Source organism: Chaetodon auriga, chromosome 18 (genome assembly GCF_051107435.1).
Source record: "Chaetodon auriga isolate fChaAug3 chromosome 18, fChaAug3.hap1, whole genome shotgun sequence".
Lineage (NCBI taxonomy): Eukaryota > Metazoa > Chordata > Actinopteri > Chaetodontiformes > Chaetodontidae > Chaetodon > Chaetodon auriga.
The window spans coordinates 12,073,196-12,095,212 of record NC_135091.1 but is presented as its reverse complement, the minus strand read 5'-3'; the positions used below and the strand labels follow the sequence as shown (position 1 = coordinate 12,095,212).

General features: G+C 42.6%; 1 protein-coding gene across 2 annotated transcripts in view; it reads right to left on the bottom strand.

Moving 5' to 3' along the window:
* nbas (NBAS subunit of NRZ tethering complex) overlaps positions 1-22,017 on the bottom strand; it is a 139,325-nt gene that overhangs the window by 1,872 nt on the left and 115,436 nt on the right. For both annotated transcript variants that reach the window (XM_076756131.1, XM_076756134.1), the window contains exons 50-52: positions 14,054-14,193; positions 9,902-10,049; positions 8,514-8,648 (exon numbers count right to left, since the gene is read on the bottom strand). In XM_076756131.1, the coding sequence (XP_076612246.1) occupies positions 8,514-8,648; positions 9,902-10,049; positions 14,054-14,193 (423 nt within the window). The remainder of the gene's footprint in view (positions 1-8,513; positions 8,649-9,901; positions 10,050-14,053; positions 14,194-22,017) is intronic.

Here is a 22,017-nt window from a genome sequence, read left to right as displayed (position 1 = left end):
ACTACGCACGCATATGCGCGCGCACGCACACACACACCGACAACAGCGAGTCCCTGTCAGGGTATTTCTGGAGCTGAGGCAGATCAATTATAAATGTGGAGCTCATGTCTTCTATTCTGTAGTCGAGAAGGGGAGCAGACCCGGATGAATTTCTCTCCCTCACCTCTAAAATCTCTCATCCCTGTGCCGGCCTCGTTTCCATTTTTCTCTCCTTCAAGGACAATTCATCCTTAAAAACATAAAACTCTTGAAAAGGATCCCTTCGCTCATGCGATGATGGATATTAGTGAACCGCGACATCTCACATCAGAGCTGAGAGACGATCAACTGTTGTCATTGGCAATGACACTGTCCCCTCGTGGAATCGTACTTTGCACATAAAATAAGTTTTACGTTGTAGCAATGCGAGCAGATCTACAAAAAGAACATTATCACTGCGTCCCAAGATGCATTGTTCCTGTAAAAGTATTCTTGATTTGGATACAATTACCATTTAAATACAATACCAAAGGAGGACAGAGAGCTAACATATAACAGTTAAAGATACAGGATGTCATGCATGACTAATGAATATATCCCTTCCACTGACCCAGGGGACCAGATGAGTCATGAGAAGAAGGGGGTGGGAGGACAGAAACATTTTTGAGACAGAGGTGGATGAGGAGGTCACCCGGTTATAAAGGGAATTAAGGAAAAGGAAGACAAGAGAGGAGTTCAGGGCTCAGGAGTGTGGAAAATGTTTGATGGAGAAAGATGGAAGGAGAGAGCTGAGGAGCAGAAAGGCAGACATGCACTGAAAGCATCAGATGCATACATTTTTAAGTGCACCAACTGTTTCCAAGAGCCAAATGCACACTAGAACCAAGGAGAGGCACTTCAAAACAACTTAACACTTCAGCTTCAAACTTTTGATTTTGGAGCCTCAACAGAGGCTCAGAACAACATGGAATGTGAGGAGCTGCAGTGAACATTGACCTATTTTGGAGCTCAATATCTTACGTAGATGATTTGAAAGGATTTAAGGATAAAGGAGCAAGTACGCATGGGCTAAATAGGGACAAACTGTTTGTCTCTCAGTGTCCAAACACGCTGTATCCTATCCTTTTTTAACAAGACGACTGGTTTATTGGACCATGGACCTTTTGATAATGATACCATTGTAATCAAGCATATCCTGAGATCTGGGAACACAGTGACAGTACAAGAATAAAGACAGAGGCAAGATATACAACAGAAGATGATGAGACAGGCTGCAAATAAGACAAATAAGACAAGTGCTTATCCAGATCATCTATACCTCATTGTTTGGAGGTAAAAGTCCTTCACTGCACAGGGAAATGGTGCACAAACAACTACAATGCTGTCATGCTGATGTTTAGCAGGTGTAATGTTTATCATATTGAATCATATTAAATGTACTGTACCATGGTAACATTTGCTAATTAGCATGAAACACAAAGTACAGCTAAGGCTAATGGGCATATCGTTAATTTGTCATAAATCAAAGCATTACACACTAAAAACCTGACCTGCTGGTGGTGCTAGATGAAAAGTCAAAGGATGACTCAATTTATAACAACTCGTGCTGAGGGAGACATGAATGTCTCTATTAAATTGGCAGTGCATCCAATAGTTGTTGAGATATTTCAGTCTGAACCGAAGTGGTGGACCGACACCCTGCGAGCTCCAAATGAGACCAAACGAGCCATTCTTCATTCTATTTTTACTTTGTTAAATGTGGCCTCGTGGTGCCATTTGAGACGGTTAGTGTGACTAATGGCTGGACAAATAAATTTGACTTGATTTGACCTGAAGGCGTGCTAATCACTGGAATCACCTTCTGTGGTGTTTGGCGCTAATGAGGACTCACACCTACGAAATAAAAATGTCTCTGCCAGACACATATTTGGACACCACTGGTCTGAAAGCTCTACCAGGTGGCATCACGAAACACACCTGCAGGGCCACCGGTTCACATCCAGTGAATGTGCGCCGGGTGAGGACGTGCACAGATTTAGGGGACAAAGATTCAGTCTTGCGTTATGACCAGTTCAGGGACAGGAATATACACATGTAAACAGAAACTCCCACTAGTTATAAATATGCAGACATTTTGTCTTTCCTGCACTTCTGGTCCATTGTGGAAGAGAGAAAAATCACAAAACATCACTGGAGCACAGGCCTGGTCCTCTATGCTCACTGACACACACGTACGCACACACACACACACACACCCACACACACCTCCCAGGCTATTACTGTTTGACGGTGTCAAGAGAGACAGCAGATTTGAGTCTTAGAGTCAGTTGGATTGACAGTGGAGCTGAAAATAGATGTGAAGGAGCGGCAGAGAGATGGAGGGATGGAGGGGAATCTTGATATCAGAGCAGAGCAGATAACTTTATGTCCTTTTTACAGCGCGAACAGCTCTGTTACATTTCAGGCACTGCTGTTCGTCCAGAACTCACACCTGCTGTAAGTATGCAGTACTGTAGACAGCTGATCACCACTTAAACACACAGACTCGAATCAAAAATCTTCTTATCCTTCCTTTATCGTCTGTAATTACAGCCATCGCTGACTCATTTCCCTGCTTTGCATTTCCTTAGCAGCTGCTGAGAAATATAGTTACCCTTGGACAATACTTATTAACTTAATAACTCATTTCCTTCTTCTTAATATTCATGAAGGCACAGCAGAGATGGATGACAGCTCAATATTGTCATTTATCAGCTTACATCATGACGATAACACTGCATCATATTATCGTTCTGAAAAGTTATTCATTCCAAGCAATTTGAAATTAAGGGAATAATTCGACATTTTAGGAAACGCTTATTTGCTGCCTTGCAGAGAGTTACACAAGACGATCAATACCACTCATACATCCGTCCCTTAAGTATGCAGCCAGGAGCCAAATATCTTATTTTGGCATACAGATGCAGGTTAGCCGTTTGCCCCTGCTTCCAGACTTTATGCTAATCTAAGATAGCTGGTTCCAGCTTCACATTTAGCATAAAGACATGAGCAGTACTCTTCGCCTCTACAGCTAACAATCCAGTCTGCTGTACATCTCACACGCTCACACATCCACCCATACTGCTCTCTCGTCCTGTCACACTTCACCCCTCTTCCTCTCGCTCTCTGAGTTTTTGAGTTTCCCCAGCAGTCTGTTTAGGACTTGCTTTGACAAACACTTGCAAAAAGAAAACTGATTGAGGGGGGGAAGACGCCCACCGTGCCTCCCTTCTCAAAGGTCAACAGCTTGGAGAACATGAAAACCTGTCCTGCGGTGTATGTATTTTCTGTGCGCAGGTGTATGTGCGAGGTTAAAAGCCCCTCCAAATCTCCTCTGAAGGTTCAAACAACTCTGTCTCCTCAGTGAAGCAAAAACAAGAGGCGGCTTCTGTTTGGTGTGTGTGTGTGTGTGTGTGTGTGTGTGTGTGTGTGTGTGTGTGTGTGTATGCTCGCAGCCGGCGTGCCCTGTGAGTGAACGAACAAACACTCAGCGTGACAAGCGAACTGACACATCAAACTGCAGCCATAACATGTCCAATGCCCCTCTCGCTCTTGTTATTGCCTTCTCATTTCTTGCTGTCTCATCCCGTGAAAGACAGCCAAGGTTGTCTCTCCTGTTTGCTTTCAGAGGCATCTAAATGTTGCCTGATTGGTCTGGTCAATTTTTCACACCCTCGTTTTCTCTTCTTGCTCTGAACGTGTCTCATTTCCTGTGTACGTCTTCCTCTGCCCTCTCTCTCCCTGAGCTAAACCCTGCTGAGAGCTTAATTGGAATTACCGTTCACGTACAATGCCTAATACATAATGCATGGCCAAGCCTTCTTTTATCATTTAAATCATAAAGCTTCTTTGGAATGCCAGACAACACACAACTATCTCCTTCCCTCCTTCTCTTATGCTTTTCTCTCCTTCCCTCAGGCACCACTTCCCATCTCTCCATCCGAGCTGTCCCTAGGCTTTAGTGGCGCAACAAACACACACTCACACATACGCACACACACGCACACACACGCATGCAACACCAAACAGTCCTTGCTTACAGGCTGACATGATTGAAAGTGACACAAGAAGAGGCTGTGAAGCCAAAAAAATAAAAATAAAAGTGGGCTGTGACGCACATGAGCAAACACAAACACACATACACGCAGTGAGCAAATCGGGGATCAACACACCGGGTTGCGAGCAAACACAGCGAGATTAACAGGTCCAATATGGCACAAAAGCTGTAAACAGGCCCACTTCAACAAGCAATTAGACACATAATCAGTCAGTCACACAATCATAGACGCACGTCTCTCATCCTCGCTCCACTGGGCAGATGAAAAGGTGTACTATGTGATTCTGTGGAGAGGCTACGGCAGGGCAGATCTGTCCAACTTTGGCTTTCCCCATATGCTTTAGTAAAGAGTTTGTGAAGTAAACCGTCGTGTGTTTATCTTCTCTTCGGTCAGCTGCGATTGTTAGCATTAGGACTGTCAAAACTGACCGAACATGTTCTGAAGAACACACATAAAAACCATTTAAATATCTATTTTCAATCATATTCAGAATCTTTTTTCATTATTACCACCTACATTTTATGTTCAATCACTGCTCTTTGGGATTTGGGGAAGTTTACGCTCAAGCAGCTCCTCATCGCATCAGTTGCTGCTCATCCTAAAAGCATTTTCTGTTATAATGTAAATATAAAACAAACTCTGATCTTACATATTTCCTCATCAAAAATTTACAATAACACTCGTGCAAACTAAAAAAATGCTGTTCCTCATGTTTTCGACGTGCATCATCACCCGATTACGATGCTAGTTTTTGTCTGGGACACGTAGCTTTAGCCCCAGAATTTTGTAATGCGTTATCATGTACGTAGCCATCGTAGCAACCACAGCTAAGGGGGGGGGGGGGGGGGGGGCTTAACGGGCACAGTGAAAAGACTCAAGGACTGCTGGAACATTTTGCTGCAGCAAATTCTGGTGTGGACTGCAGCTGTGTGTGCATGGGCTGTATCTATGCTGTACGTCGCACTGACAACTCATTCATATTGGCAAGCGGCTCTTATCAGCCCCTTATCTCCCTCTTCCATTAGTCAGGTTGGTGTTAACCCCTGGCTCCCTGCTCCACTGCTCCCTTCTGCTCCTCCATGGTCCATACATCTTTACTAGGAGGAGCAGAGCGGAAAGGGGAGTAAAGGAAGAAATGATGGGAGCCCAAGAAAAGAAATAAAAGCCTGCACTGTACTTTCCTGCATCATTAAGAACAATACAACGTCTTCTTCATTACCTGCTCTCTCCGCTACTTCTTTGTGTCTCTTTTCAAGTCATATACTCCGTCCCCATTCCTTCCTTTCATTCCTCCCTCCTTCTGTTTTACTACGCCCACCGTGGTGTCCTCCGCAGCGAAGCAAGACCCTCTAAATGTGAAGCAGAATGAACACATACCTCACACTGCAGCCAAATAAATTGCTTTTCCTCATTCACTTCTAGTGTCAAGTGGTTTTCTACAGCACCATTTTAATTAAAAACTAATCTTCAGAATTCATCTTTTTTTTTATTGTGATCTCAGGGGCATCTCTTTAATGAAGAGAAAAATATGTGTTGATATGGGGAAAAACAATGTGCACAGTAATCTATGACATCAGATATGGAGTGGAGAACCAGGGAACACAAACAGGTGGGGCAGTGCTTGGCGATAAGGCCTGTCAATCACTCAGAGCTGCACGTCATTTTCATGTAATTAATCAGGAGCGCTGCAGTTTCCAGAGTTGATAAATATATGATGCGTTGTGACCAGAATTAACCTCAGGACTGTTAATTTAGACATTAAAAGGCAGGTAAATAAATGAAGACTGACACTTTGGAAACCTTTCACATGGTTTTCTGTCATAAATTCATTTCGTCCTGTTAATTGACTGAAACAACAGTCAATTAACAGTTAAGCGTCCTCAGTACACTCCCTCCAATTTCTGTTCAAGCAAGCTGAACTAAAGTCAATTATTTCTGATCCTCCCTTGATAAGATCTACTGATCTGCTGATGGCTAGCTGCTGACAAGTCCCGGCTATTTGTAGATCTGATAAAAGGCCTCCGAGTGTTGAGCTCTTGTATCAGCTTGGATTTGGTCATGAGGGTGAAAGAGAGTGGAAGCAATACAAAAAAAAAAGAAGGTTTAGGAGAAGAGTAGTAAACTATTCAGCCAGGTTTTGAGCTTAGATTTTCATTGAAAATGCTTCATAAAGACCTGTGAATAATCCAATGCTGATCATATTAAGCAGTCTATGTATTGGCCACGATGGGGGGGTTTCCATTTGAAAAATAGTTTCTTTATCAGCGTCATAAAATTCAGGGTCAGGTACACTCATTCAGTCGCAACATGCTCTTACAGACTCGATCCCTGCATGCTCTCTCATTGGAATGACGCCATTTTGGTGACGCCTACACAGACTTATCCAGAGAAACACAAAACGCAGAGTCATCCAGTTGAACCTTGCTCAACCTTTTCCAGACTGATACATCATCCGACAAGTTGCTGCTGTGGCCGGCCAACGCTGTATGTTTGTTGTTTAGCTCACAATCGTTGCAACAAAAGATAAAATAGTTCCAGCCGTGACTTGCCAAACTGGTAAAATCTTATATCAGTGTTACAACCTGCTGTGCGGCGTTTTGTCATCCTATAAGCCTTCAATCTCGTGGATCATTAGACAAGATTGTACCTGATAACAGTGAGTTCCTAGCAGTTTGGTGCACAGATATTAAATCTGGGGAAAACAGCCCTGGTATTGGACTGGAGAACCTGGGTTGAGGTGCCTGAGCATTGACAAATACTGATACCCTGCATCCCTTTTTAAAGATGACTTTGGGTGAACAGATCCTTTAAAACAGTCTCAGGCAGAAACACTGTCCTTGAAAACAAATTAGTCGCGAAACGTTCTTTGTGTTAACACAGTTCGGCAAACAGACACCAGAGAAAAACACACACAGGCAAACACACACCCACATGCATACAACTCCACGGTGAGCAGCAGCAAGCCAACATGTTATCAGATGTATTAGATGTTAGAGGATTTCTCTCTGTCTGTGCTGATGTTATCTTCAGATGAACACTGTTCTGAGCTGCTCCGAACATGCCCCTGTTCATTCAGCTCTTAGGTGGCAGAGGCGAGATTATTTCTCAAAGCAGTGTGACACACTACCTGTCTTACTCCATCTATGCACCCCTTCTCTAACTCTGCCTGATTTATCTTTTCTGTCTTTCCTCTCCTTCCCTCCCCTCTGCAGTCGGGCTATGCACAGCGCTCTGTCCTCTCTGCCTCCGTCTTGGTCCATTTAACTTTACGTCTTCATGCATTTGCTGTGTCTTTTTAATTTCCCTTCTCACCCCAATTTCTATCTCTCAACACTCCCCCCTCCTCTCCCTTCCATTTAATTGACCCTTTCCACATCTAAGTTGCATATCTCTTTATATATCTCACCCCCCTTGAACTCCATCCTTCCTCAGTCCCACTCAAAAGCAGCATGTTGCTCAGGTGTACCAACACAAGAGCTTTAATGTTTCATTTAATAGGGGGCTTTGTCACTTAATAGAGAGGCTTTCTCTTATCTGATCCAGGGTCAAAGAGAGGGTCTGCTGGGTCTGAGAGGCCTACTTTGTGACAATTGCTTATCTGATCGGAAAACAGTTGGGAGCGGCCCACACACTCTTAAACTATAGCTCTCTTATCTGATTGTGGCTTCCCAAAACAAGAGGACAGTCAGCAAGTGGATGAAGTTGGCTTCTTTGAATGTTGAGGTTCTTTTTGGAGAACTTTATTCTTATCTTACCACAGTGAAGATAAGAATAAAGTTCCAATCACATCCTCATCGGTTGTCTCCCTTGCTGCCTGTACTTTTCTTTCTATTCCGCCTCACACTTCTTCAGTTCAGTCTCTGAGGCCTGCTGGAACTTTGTTATGTTACTGCTTTTAGTAAACAGGCTAAAGAAATAATGATGATGCTGGTTCTTACCCACTGAAAGAAAAAAAGCATTAAAGCCTCAATAAATCAATGGGTGTATAGCCACTATTGATGCAATGATGAGTGGATTGATTGATTGATTGATTGATTGATTAATGCCAACAAGATAAATCTGAGGGGTCACCAGATGATTAAACTAAAAAATTTGCACGTTTCACAAACTTATGTTCATTTTTTAGACTTTTCTACATATTTTTTCTTGTGAGCTGAATGATAAATGATCTAAAAACCTTTCAAAAAAAAACATTTCAATGAGAAAAAACAATCAACTCGTGTCCACATTAAGGCTGTAATCTATGAAAAATTAAATGGATCTGAAAGTATCAAGCCTTTTATTAAGCAAATATACCAAACAGTTGGGTTTCGTGATTTAAAAGACTAAATAATTGATCATTCAAAGAAATGTTTGTAACGCCTGCATTATGGCTCATGGACTGCACTTGGTCTGCATTTGAATGTGGCCCACACTGACTATTACAATGACACTTACTGCAGTCATGCTGTTGATCTGATCCAGAGTCAGCTGCAGCAGTTCCTCATCACCACTCTCAGCCATCAGTTTGAGTGCAGGCAGCTGAAGGCTCGGCTGGTTTTGGAGCAGCAGGGTGGTTATGTGTCTGATACACTGGAGAGAGATAGAAAGAGAGAGACAGAGAGAGAGAGAAAGCATGGATACATCCGTGGATGAATGGATGAAAGGAGGTGGGGGGAAAGATAAAAGCAAAAGTGGGATGAAAACAGGGAAAGGTAATCAGAAGACAGAGTAAAAAGAGCAAAGGAGAACAAAAGAGGAGAGCGGGAGACAGGGGGGAGAGAGTAGGCGAGGAACACTGAAGGTTAATCAATGTGCATATACTGTACAGACACGCAGGAACATAATACCTCTAAAAACGTCTGCACACAAACACACACACACACACACACACACACACACACACACACACACACACACACACACACACACACACACAGACAGCAGCCACACAGTCGTGTTGCAGTCCTATCCAGTAATATATGGATATCACAATGCAATCTGACTCCCCCATGCTCTGGCGGTTTCATTCCAGCAGATTCAAATTAAAGCTGTTCAGAACAGAGTAAAAGGCCTCCTTCTCTACCTCCCACCCCCTTCCCACACTAATATTAGACAGCCAGGCAGACACTAGCCTATTCACTCTGAATAGCATTAGCGCTAAACTAATATCACAGTCAGCTGGCGCTAGACATACAGAATGGCATTAGGCTTACCACTTCCATGGTGCTCAGCAGGGCATGAATAGCATTAGGGGCCGTCAGATATCAAAGAGTGGCTAGTGCTTATAGTACATTGCAAAAAGCACTGAGCTGATTCTAACATGTTGCTGCAGGTTACATGCTTAATAGCTTTGGGTTCCTGTATTAAGTTATGAAGTAAAACAGCAGCCAGCACTCAGGTTACACTGAATTCAAACAAGCTTAGCGCCACGTTCTCGATAACAGTGGTAATAGGAGATGAATGTAAATATTCATTTTCACTCTCCTCATTGTACTGCGGTGGTGGAGGAAGCATTCAGACCTATTTAACTAATGTAGCAGCATTACAGTGTAAAAACGCTCTTCTACAAGTAAAAGTCCTGCATTTTAAGAAGTAGGAGTGACTAAATGTGTTTGCTGGAAAGCTAATTTTCGGTATTTTAAATACCGTTGGGTGGCTTAATCTGAAGCAATTTGTAAGTAAAAAGTACAGTATGTCACTCTGATACGTACAGAAGAACACATGAGCATAAAATGACGGTAAATAGACGAAATAGTTATTGTGGGCCCTAATGTGATCTACTGACTGCAAAGAAAAAACACAAGCAGTCACAGACAGTCATCCAAGGAGCGTTTGCCATTTACCTGTGCAGGAAGCTTGTGTTTGGTGTTATAGAGGGATCGCACCATGGTGACGACCTGCTGGCCTAGGTCTAATTTGCCCTCCGACTCCTGGCAGCGGGCCAGCAGGGCCGAGGTCAGCACCACCCAGGGGTTACGCTCTGACTGTGCCCTGGAGACAGACGGCAAGACAGACCCGTGAACATGAATATGTGTGTTTGTGCGCAGTGCTGCCGTCTCGTCTGAAGTGAACGTAGAGAGAAGAACATAGACTGGAAAATACTAGAGCAAGGCTGTGAAGTATATAAAGTAGATCTCTATTTTAGTGGGTGTCTAGAAGTTTTTACCATGATGTTTTTCATCCATTACTCTGCATGTCACCAGACCCTGTTAGACAATGACTGGGCCACAGCAGCTGACTACCACAGGTGCACCATATGGCATGAAAATGTACATTATGAATAATATAAATACAACAGGCACATAAGAATAACAGCGTCAACCTCCCCTCAAATCACAGGCTGACATTAGCAGGCAGTCAGAATTATCAAGAGGTTTGCAGACTATCTAATGGATTCTGACTTTGGCATGTAAGTGAGGAGGAAAGATGTTTGACCACAATACTCTCGCAGTTAATATTTAACACCTACAAGCTGCATTTTCTCTCTCTCTCTCTCTCTCGTTGACTCTGTGTGAACACAAGGGGACAGCTGTCGGCTGTGACAGGCATCACTATGTGTGCTAATGCCTCCGGAGTGACAGATTAGCTCCCACCAAGGCCGGCAAATGCCAGGGACACGAAGGCAATCTGACCTTCAAGGATCTTTATCAATATATATCAGTCATAGTAAGAAATATGTAAAAAAAAAAAAGGTTAGAAACCACAGAACGACTCATTATCTGTTAATTAGACCTTGGTTGACGAATGGATCCTGTTTAAATCATTATGTTTATTAGTATAATCATTAGCATGGCAAGGAGTCAATGCTGTATGAGCAGCCCTCTAACAGCTGGCTAACACTAATGTTTGTGGTTATGGATGTTGTAACAAAGCCAACATCTCGTTATATCAGCATCAAGACACAAGAAGAGAAACAGTTTTGAGCCCCAGTGAGGCTGGAAATATACATATGATATGTGGGGGGAAGTTATTTAACCGCAGTTAGAACAGTGGTTTGAAGACCGGCATTGATGTGCTCGAACCGCTGGAAGTTATGTGTGTGATTAACATGACAAGCGGCGCTTTAAATAATGAACAGGCAGAAAGGATGAGACTGGAGATGAGAGGGAGAATCGGATATGAACGTGTGCTTTGTTTCACTCTGAGTGCTTTCCCATGATAAGACGTAGATGGAACATGTTGATAAATCCTTAGTTATATGATGAGGAATAAAAAAAAAAAAAAAAAAGTCATGTGGTTGAAGCTTGATGTCACATTAGGCAACTGAAGTGAGTCTTTTCAGAAAGTGTGTTAGAGGGAGGAGACCCTGAGGTAAGATCCTATGTGTGTGTGTGTGTGTGTGTCCTTCTGTATGTCTGCACAAGAGGAGAGAGTGTGTGTGATAGAAAGGAGCTTGCAAGGGGGAGAGAGAGGATAGAGGTGAGGAGATAAAGACAGCAGGGAGACCAGCGGGGCTCCTGTTTGACTGTCAGTGGAGAAGGCAGCTCTCCATCCAGCTACCGGGGCGTCTCGTCCTGACAAGCTGCTTCACCTTCGGATGATGCGGCCATGGGAACAAACGCGAGTCCACTTGTGCTGCTGGCACAGCGCTGCTTCCGGTGCTTTACCAGGGGACGGGTAGGCGCCGCTGCATGCGACTGTGAGTGTGCGCGCGCTCGCCAAATCTGTCAAAGGTGCAGTGTGAGTCACAGCCAGCCTCCATTCCTGCTTTGAATCATGACTCAGTTTATGGGCACAGACTAAAGGATAAGCTCTTTAGATGCAACTCAATATAGCTCCCAGAAGAGCCTCTTGTAGCCTTCCAGAAACAAATCTCCACTTTACAGACACGCAGTAAACGCATCTCGACCAAGATTAAATGCTGAGTCAGACTCATAGTTAAGGTTAACCATGTGTCTCGCACACTTCAAGATAACGTCCTCAGGTCTTAACAGAACATCTTAAATGATGCATTTGAGGTTTAAGTTATTCTGAGTTTTGTGTCCCAAATTATGACTGCCGGATGTAGCAGCGATTGCACATAAAACGCACACTGAACACAGATCAGACCTCAATTTCAGGCTTCTACGCTTCAAAGAGGCACATTACAGCGTACTGTAGCTGGTGTACGGTATGTTTACATGTTGCAGCAAATTAACTTGAGGGATTCAAATGAGGACGACCAAAGAGACGAGAAGAAACAAAATCCATAATCAGGAGCCGAGTTTGTACTCAGCATTGTGTTTGCATTTAAATCTGAAAAACAGTGCAACAGCTCTGTCTGCAGATGAAAGAAGTGATTATAGCTGAATGTCCCGGCAGTGATGGTTTGACTACAGCTGTTACATTTACAAAGTCAGTGGAGTGTCAGTGAAATCTGGGGGTGAACTTGAAGCAGCTGCAGCGTCAAACCTAATCCTCATCCCACCTACCGCTTCTCAGCTGAATGATAGTCTGCCAGGAAAGACACCGGCTTTACACAAACCCAGTCACAACTCCATTGTCCGCTGGAATAACACAATGAATATCAGCCGTTTTTCACACTTGCTCCTGATTCTTTTCATGCTGTTTGTTACACTGCCGACAGCTCTAAAATACACATTTCCCCTTATTTTGAAAACTGTAATTGTCTCCCTTTCAGTAATTTTCACCAAGACACACAAGGCAGCTTTCTCTTGAGTTGAGTGTCTGGCAGAACAACTTGTCTTTTACCCTATATAGAGGGAAAAAAAATAAGAAAATTGTGCCTCTAATGGCCAGAACTTTTTCCTTGGGCCTGCTTTTACTGAAGCCACAGCAGGGGCGTGATGGGCAAACAAAATATTGTGCAGCCTGATCCTGAAATAACGTCTATTCTAGATTAAAAGAGCAAGTATCCCATCAGGCAGGTTGTTTTGGCCTTTAAACTGATGCATCGTTATCGAACACAAGTAAATCTTGTTCATCAACAAATCAACAAAGTCATCAGCATCTATAAAACTGATTCACAGACGCAAACTTGTACACAGTTTTGCATATGCCCTTGTGACTTTCCAACAGCTACCGGAGAAGAACTCCACTTTAAATTGCTGATCGAAACGGTGTGCATTGATTGAGCTGGAAGGATAAACTCCCAACTGCATAAACCTGTATTGTCTCACCAGTCCTCCGAGCACCGCTCACTTTTAATCAAGAACAATGGAGCAGGAGGAGAGCAATCACATCATTAGACACTTAATAATAAAGCCAACACTTGCTGCTCATAAGACACAAGCTGGTGCAAGAAGCCCGGAGCCCAAAGCTTTGTGAAGACACCTGTTTTCATTTCAGCTCCAAAAGTCTACGTGCAGAATGTTTACCTGAGCGATTACAGGCACTATTTTCCAATCCCGCTCTGAGTGAAATGAGAACACGTTGCACAGAAGTTGCCCAATAAAAATTCCAATGCCGTCATGCGTCCCTGATTTTGTTAACAAACAAACTACAGTATAAACACTGTTCTGTGGGTGACTGTTAGGCACCAAAAACACACTGACTATTCACTTATTTTACGCATGCACAGGAGACTGTGTTGACCCAAAACGAAATAGCACTCATTTTTCATTTTAACTAAACTTACATTCACTGCAGATGCTCAGAGGGCACCAATGCATTAAGAGGTTGAGAGAGAGAAGATTAAATTAGGTGAGAAAGGATGAAAGAAAGTTAATTAGCTGCTACAATGTTGGTATTGTTTATAAATTAAATGTAATATAAAATCTTTGAGTTTCTTTTTAAAATCCTGTATGTATGAATATATGAATGATATGTTTGTGAATGAGCTGTGAACATGCGATTGCATTAACCCTTAAACAATTACTGTCCTTGAGGTGCTGACAGGCAAGCTTTTGTCATTTTGCAGAGAGTTAGATGTGAAAATGATGCCACTCTCATATCTGTAAGTCAAACATGAGGCTACAGCCAGCTAAGCTAATCAGCCACAACTATTGCTCTGACCTTGAAAGAATCAAAGAACAATGAAAAGACATTTTTCTTACACTTCCTCCTTCATCATGGGAGGCCAGGCTTGCAGGAGGAGCATGAGCAGCTGAAAGTCTTCCCACTTTTGTGCAGCTTTCAGCAGCTCCAGGAAGAGGGCGTATCTTTTCTCCTCATTCTCCACATCTTCTATCTGAACCTGAGAAGGAGGGTGAAGAGAAAGGCGGATCAGTCTGACAGCAGGAAGCAAAGGGCCTCGATTGTAAGATATGCCCAGGCCACTGAGCACGAAGCACAAATTAGGTGAATGAAGTGTGTCCAGGCAAAAGTAACCATCTGCTTCTTTCAAATTTGCTACATGTGCAATGTTGTGGATAAATGTTGTAATAAATGGCAGCATCAGCCACTGAGAAGTGGATTTCGGTGATCTGTTATCTTGGCCACATCTACTGGACGCTATCCAACACAAATGCATCAGAAACAGGAGAGCAGCTTTCATTGATTTCTAATGCAGCACGCTCTTGACTGTGATGGCAAAAAACTTGACAACCTAATGACTGCAGTTGTGTATGCGGGCGAGGCATTCCTGTCAACGCGGCGCGAATGAACTGCGCAATCACAAACATTCTAGATTCTAACAATCTAGGTGAGTATCAACGTCCTCAAACTTCAACACGGCTCTGAAAGAATGGAGAAAGGTCTCATGTCACAGTCTCAAGGTGAGCAGCCAAGATTAGTGTCACCAATTCAGTATCCAACCAAATGTGATTGTTCCTGAGTTATGCTGTTGAATAAAGGCCAGAAAAGTGTGTTTTGTTTTGTTTTGTTTTTTTGCAGAACATCATCGTCGCAGTGAAGTTGACCTTTGATGTCTTGGATATAAAATGTCATCACTTTATCATTTTATCCTGTGAGATATTTGTATGAAATGGTGACATAATTAGCATATGAATTCTTGAGTTAAGGCCAAAAATGTGTTTCCGGAGGTCACAGTGACCTTTGACCAGCAAATTTTAATTAGTTCATGCTCAAGTCCCAGCGGATGTTTGTGCCAGATGTAATGAAATTCCCTCCAGGTTTTCCTGAGATTATCGCGTTCACGACAATAGGACACACGGACGCACGGACGGATGGACAAATGGACGGTCAACGTGGAAACATAATGCCTCCGGCCACGGCTGTTGCCTATAAGAGAGAAGTCAGGAGGGAGAGTGTAAGAAAAGAGAGTGAAAACGAATGAGGGAGGGTTAATGTGGAAAAAATGAGAGGAGGCGGCGGCAGAGGGAAAGTAATTAATTTTCTTCTCAAAGGTTGGCTTCTAGTGTGATTTAACAGTTCAGAGAGCGGCTGATTTCTGAGGGGAAAACTACAACCTGCCAAAGCATGGCTGCTGCAAAGACGGGCTCTGTCACACGCGCACGCATTCATGTACGCACGCACGCACAACACAGCACAGCACAGCACAGCACTTGCAGCCAGACTCATAAAACACAGTTTCAGCCTCAGTGGGGTGATCAAATTTATGACTGGATATCTATGTAAAGCCTGGCTATATTTCATGAGTATAAAGGTGTACACAAAGTTCAATTTAAACATTTTGAGACAACCTGAACTGTCTGTCAAACAAGCATGGGTTGTGAGACTCAGCTCATGTCTGTGCAGGAGACCAGAGAGAAGGACAGTTTTAAAGGCCTCTGTATGTTCAGCTCTCGGTACTTTTTCCCTGTGGTTTGAAGCGGTTTGTACTTTCAGGTGGCTGCTTTATTTTACTGTTTTATGTTCGCTTCCGGCTGTCGTTACTGCTGATGAAAACCCAGCATTTCCTGATTATCCCGCTTCATAATAAAAGCTTTTGAATGAAAAAATAATGGGGAACTTTTACTGTGAAGAATTAACCGTAATTAAATGTGTGAATGGCTGAAGTAGCGGAGCTTTGTTCGCGGCTAATCTTCAATAAAAACCTCTGCTAATGGTGCAGGGAGGAAGAGTGTGGGTAAACACATAGTGAGACGTTAGATGAAGAGCTGCAGACAACAGGCTCTTACTACACCTCTGCAAACAGCTCACCTCCAACAGGTAAACAGCTTCTTTTACTTGCAGTGTGGCGGGATGGAAAAAGGCTTGCAGCAAAAATAGCAGGGGACTTATATTGTGAAGACTGTATAGGAAACAAAATGTGTTTATCCACCATTTTGCATTTGCACCACAGTGGACCAACACTAGCTGGAATGGATGGCTGGTAATTAAGCAGTGCTAACATCACTGATTTCTTTAATAAAGTATCTGTTACTCCTTTTCATTTTGAGACATTTGAGGTGTTTAACCTCTAATTTATAAGTAACAGTACGTGCAAATAACTGGCAGCACTGCACATCCATACTTAGTGGTGTAGTGAAGCGTCTTATAATCCAGGATGGAGCAATAAATGAGTAAAGCTGAAGCTCAGGACCCTCTGGAAATGGAGGTCACTTGGGAAACAGAAATGGAATTTTAACTACCTGTAAAAAGCCTTCACTGCAATCTAAAGCTCTCAAATCCATCACTGAATGTAAACTGCAACCCAAAGCCTGTTCATCATTGCTATTGCCTCGCCGTGTTATGAAGACTGAATACTGATCACTGTCTCGCTATTGAAGGATTTTATGAAGTTTTATGGCAACATTTATTCATTAGGTTTGAAAATTCAAGGGTATGGTAGGCCTTGGGATTCGCGGACAATATTGTGATTGCATGTTCTATTAAACACATCATAAAGTGCACTGATACACTCACATAGTTCCATCACTTCTGGGGACATTACATAGACTTACATTCATTTCCTGCAGACTTATCCTGACCAAAAGCACTACTTGCCTAACCATAACCTTTACCTTAACCTTAACCCAAGTTTGCACTCTGGACTTCTGGTTTTTCCCTATTAGGAAGGCAAGTCATAAATAGATTTATGTCCCCACAACGTGAATAATACACGTGCACACACACACACACACACACGTGCACCAACTCATCAAAACTCACCTACAGTACAGCCCAAATTAAATCGCTGCCAATTACTACGTGGCTGTGAGGCTTTTATTTTCTTAACAAGGGAGGATGGTAATTAATTATGCCTGGTGATTAAAATCAACATTTCCTCTGTGGTGTTGTACAAAGAACAGAGTGCAGGAGGGCAGAGGGGCAGAAAGAGGAGGGAGGGAGAAAAGGATGAGACTGTCAGCCAATACCGTAACATTTAGCAGAGAGGTGCTGACAAATTAGATCAGACGCACGTCCTCTCACTCAATCAGCCAATCTAGATCTACATACATACTGTAGGCACAAATCTGTCCACTTCGATGTATATTTATAACACTTTCTCAGTACTGATTTTGCTCTTTCATCCTCCCGTTGCTCGCCATCTGTCCAAACCCCAGATCAGTTAGTTAGACAAATTTACTGTGCCATAAATGCTAATGGCACAGTAATATGCAGTGTTTGTGAACAAAGGCTGCATATTTTTGTATTTGACGTTATTGTTCCCTATTGGATCATCAACACTCCCACATTTAGAGGACAACTTTTTAAACTGTCAAAGCATAGGTTATGTAAGTAGCCACCCAAAGTGAACAAAAATAAAGTATATTTAAATACTGCAAAGTATGTTTGCATGATGGAAAGCTTACTTTATACTATAGTACAATATATTTTTTGTCAAATTTAAGTGCTCTTTTAAGATAACTGCTGTGAAATAGTATATTTTTAGCAAGTGTGTTAAAACACTATTAGCATACTAGTGCAAGTACATACATTTTATATGTCTGTAAGTATGTAAAAATACACTAGTATCTCAATGTAGATGTACTTGTGATCTATTAAGGTTAGATTTAATGTACACTCAAAGTATAAGTTACATTACATTACAAATGCATTTCAGTTGCTTTAAAATGAAGAAAAGCATGCGTGAATATAAAATAATTAGTACATTTGCAGTATATGAATTACACTTAAAACAGGTTTTGTAAAACTTAAATTCTAATGTTGTAACTAAGGGGCTTAGAGAATGGTCAACTACTACCACTATTATTACTTTTAGTAGTTTTAATGGTAGAAACTACTTGTTTCAATCATTTACAGTGGATGAACTGATGAATTATGAACAAATTGTTCATTTCACTGATATGAAGGCAATCCAAAATGGGCAAAAGTAAAAGAAAAACACACACACACACACACACACAATGGACCACAGTTATGTACAAACACTCTCTTTTAAAGATACGCACATTATCACAGACGCATAAAAACCAACAGGTGCTTTTACTTAGTTTCCCCGGTGTGGGATCAATAAAGTCTTATCTTATCTTAGCGAAAACGCAAATACACACACACACACACACACACACTGTCAACACAGCCATTCATGTAAGCCCGTTGCAACCACTGACAGCGCGGGTCAACAAACAATATGATACCCTATGAAAACATTTCTGTGGGACAGAGAGCAGCGCACGCACACGGGCATGAAAGCGAGCGCACAAACAAAAAGCTGCTAGCTCTCACTGCCTGTAATTTCAAGCTTCAGAACCGCCGCCTTTTTTTTCTGCTGGCACGGAAAACGGTGCTGCCAAATTATGCCGACCACATGCTACACCCTCGCCCACTGTGACTGGAAGTAGCCATGCTTTTCGAAAAAATGATACACAGGAAACACAGAAATGAAGGAGGCAGACGGGGAGGCTGCAGTCAATGAAACATGACAACCAGTAGTTACCAGCAGCTACAGCGCTGCTCTTTGACGACCTTTTACTTTTCAACTGAGGAAAAAGTGGAAGCCGCAGCGGAGGCTCGGCGGCACCCCGGTGCATGTGTGTAAAGTGATACAGTAAAACGAGTTATACATTTTCCCAACTGCTCTGATTTGTTCATAAACTGGTTATGAAATTTCATGAGGCCTTATTGCATTAGAAAGCAATATGTTTTGAATATGGGCTGCTTTACCGCATTGACATTGGCCTTACACACATGCACACACTTGTTTTGCCGTACCGCTGAGATGCTTATTAAATTCTTTCCTTCGCCCTAAACTAAGAAGACTGACTAAAATGTCATCACTCATAAAGTTTTCTAAAGCCACACAAGAACACAGTCACACACACACACACATTTCTATAGGACAAACAGCAATTACAGAGCAGGTTGTAGTTTGTCCAAAACAGCTTGTGCAGTCAGACGAGGTATCTTCTCTGCTGATTAAAAACTGCAATGCAGTCTAACCCTGCGATCAGCATATGATAATAAAACAGGGGGAAGAGAGAGAGGAAGTGTGTTTGAGGGTGTGTGTGTGTGTGTGTGTGTGTGTGTGTGTGTGTGAGAGAGAGAGAGAGAGAGAGAGAGAGAGAGAGAGAGAGAGAGATGGGAGATGCTTTTGGGCAAATCGATATGCAGAGCAGAAAACTGTCAGAAGACACGTGGCTGAAACTGCACACACACACACACGCGCACACACACACAGACATACACACACACAGAGTGTACAAAAGGATAAAAATGGAGATGAAGGGGAAAAGACTGCAGTAGTGTGTGTGTGTGTGTGTGTGTGTGTGTGTGTGTGTGTGTGTGTGTGTCTATCCCTCCTGAGAGTTACTGGCATGAGACTTCTTTCACTTCATTTAGAGGAGGGGACGGACACACACACACACACACACACACACACACACACACACACACACACACAATAAGGACCTTGCAAACAGGCACGCAGGTGTGCACACACAATCAAAAACAATCAGCTGAATGCCACTGAAACAGAGCTTCAATAAACTCCTGTGAAATAATTTCCTCCATATGTCGCCGTCTTTCCTGAAGGAATAAACTCTCACTAAATAAATATTCTGACATCAAAGCGCTCTACTGTAGCCTTTTAAATTTGAACTGCTTTCAACACACAGGTGACACTAGAAGGCAATATTGTAGATAATTTTAGACACGCACACACAGGGCGAATGAAGAATGCCCTGCTATTCACTTCTCAAGGTAACTTCAGGGGTGTGCTTCCAGTCATCTGAGCTTTGAGATATTTTGATTTGTAGACAACATCCAACAGCTAATATATTTGTTATATTTTGCTTTTTGCTTCATTATGATACGCAGGTATTTGTCAGGGACGAGATTTGAGAAGTTCAGAATAGGTAAACCAATACAAACACAATGAGATCCTTCAGTGCAAACCTCAAATATGAGCAAAGGAAGTGAAAACTCTACAGCCTCAGCAACCTTTAACTGTGGATAAAAACAATGGCACTAATATTAAAATCCAGCACGAAACAGATTGGTGGGGTGTCAACACGGTGTCAAAATGCACAGCCTCATTCAAGGGATTCCAGCTGCTGTTTTATGCGCTCTTTGCGAAATTTCTAGTGGTGTCAATTTGATCGATGGCGTCAGGAACAAAAGGTAAACAAGGGATTGCAAAGGGAAGACCATTAAAAAACATGCCTTTTGTCCCTTCTGGACACTTCGTTGGAGGTGTCAGTTTAATGTCACACCTACCTGAAAGGCTGCAGTGTTGATGACAGAATAGAATATGAATGTTGTGGGTCAAGCCCCCTTAGAACTGACTGCAACTCCTGGTGAAAGGTGCTGACAGACATTCACTACATTTTGTCAGCGTGTCTCCAGTGTTTTCACCTCATCTCACACAGGAAGCGCCGCCCCTTGTAAATGAGCGCTGTCCACGGTGCTGAAAGGCTCTGGAGAATACTTGGACGCTCACCGTGGCTTCACTCAGAGTTATTTTTGTCCAAGCACCAGTTTGGTCTGCCCCCGCAGCGTCACACAATTAAGACACTCAATGAGAAAACTGGGATCAGGGTGTCAGTCATACTATGCAAATTTGGGGCCTGCTTGAAAAATTTCACCCCACTTGCGATGAGAACCCTCCTCCAGCACTGATTACAATTTCAGTGTCAAAGAGGTGGAATCTGAGCAAATAAAGATAATAGCCGATGTGTTAACAGACACTCGAGATGACGATAAATAACCAGAGAACAGTGTGCTTCTTTCACTTTTCACTAATCTTAAAAAAAAAAACATGCATTAGTGCTGAAAAGATAATACAATGACTTCAAAACAAAGTCTGTTGATTTACTGTTCAAACTGAAGAATTAGACAGAACTTTAATTGTTCCAAGGGGTAAAATCATTGCCTCAGTTGACCTCATTGAGATCAATTTTCCATGCAAATGAAGCAATCTTCAAGATTCGTTTTGGACTCAAAACAACTTTCAACCTCAAACAACACACACACACACGCACGCACGCACGCACGCACGCACGCACGCACGCACGCGCGCACACACACACACACACACACACAAAGATTTCAGCTTGAGGAGGTGCTTCAAACATTTCCACCGGGATTGAAATCACACACTATTTGATGTTCTTTCAACCAAATGCATGCGATGAGGTTGAGGTGTTACATAAATCTCACGTGTTTGATCAATCATTTAGCACAGCCATGTTGGAGTACTTGTTGCCTTGCACGCGGTTTTGAAGGGGCAGCATCTTAAAGCCTCAGAGTCGATAATTTAGATTTATTTGTGACTGATCTCTGCATACACAGGCTGAAATATAAAGTGCTACGGAGAGTAAATGGCTCTGGTACAGCACATGATGCCCAGGGTCTCCAGTTGTTTACAGTGGATGTGGCCCAACTCCACTAAATTATTGACCGCCTCTGCTAACATTAAAAGAATTTAAAACAGTTTTCTGACATGAAACCCTCAGTGACTATTTAAAGCAGCAAAGGCTGCATATTTAAGGTGTGAGGCAATTGTTTATACAGTCATCTACAGTAGTGACTAAATGGATCACAGTCGAGACGAGAGCCCGTCTGTCACGCACAGCTCAGAAGATCACAGTGATTGATCAATCGGGCTCGCACACTGTATGTGCGCTTTGCTGCAATTAATCCAAACATCTTGTTGGATTAGAAACAGAAAAGCTGAGTTGTGTCCAGCCTGAAAATGTTGAGTACAAACAGC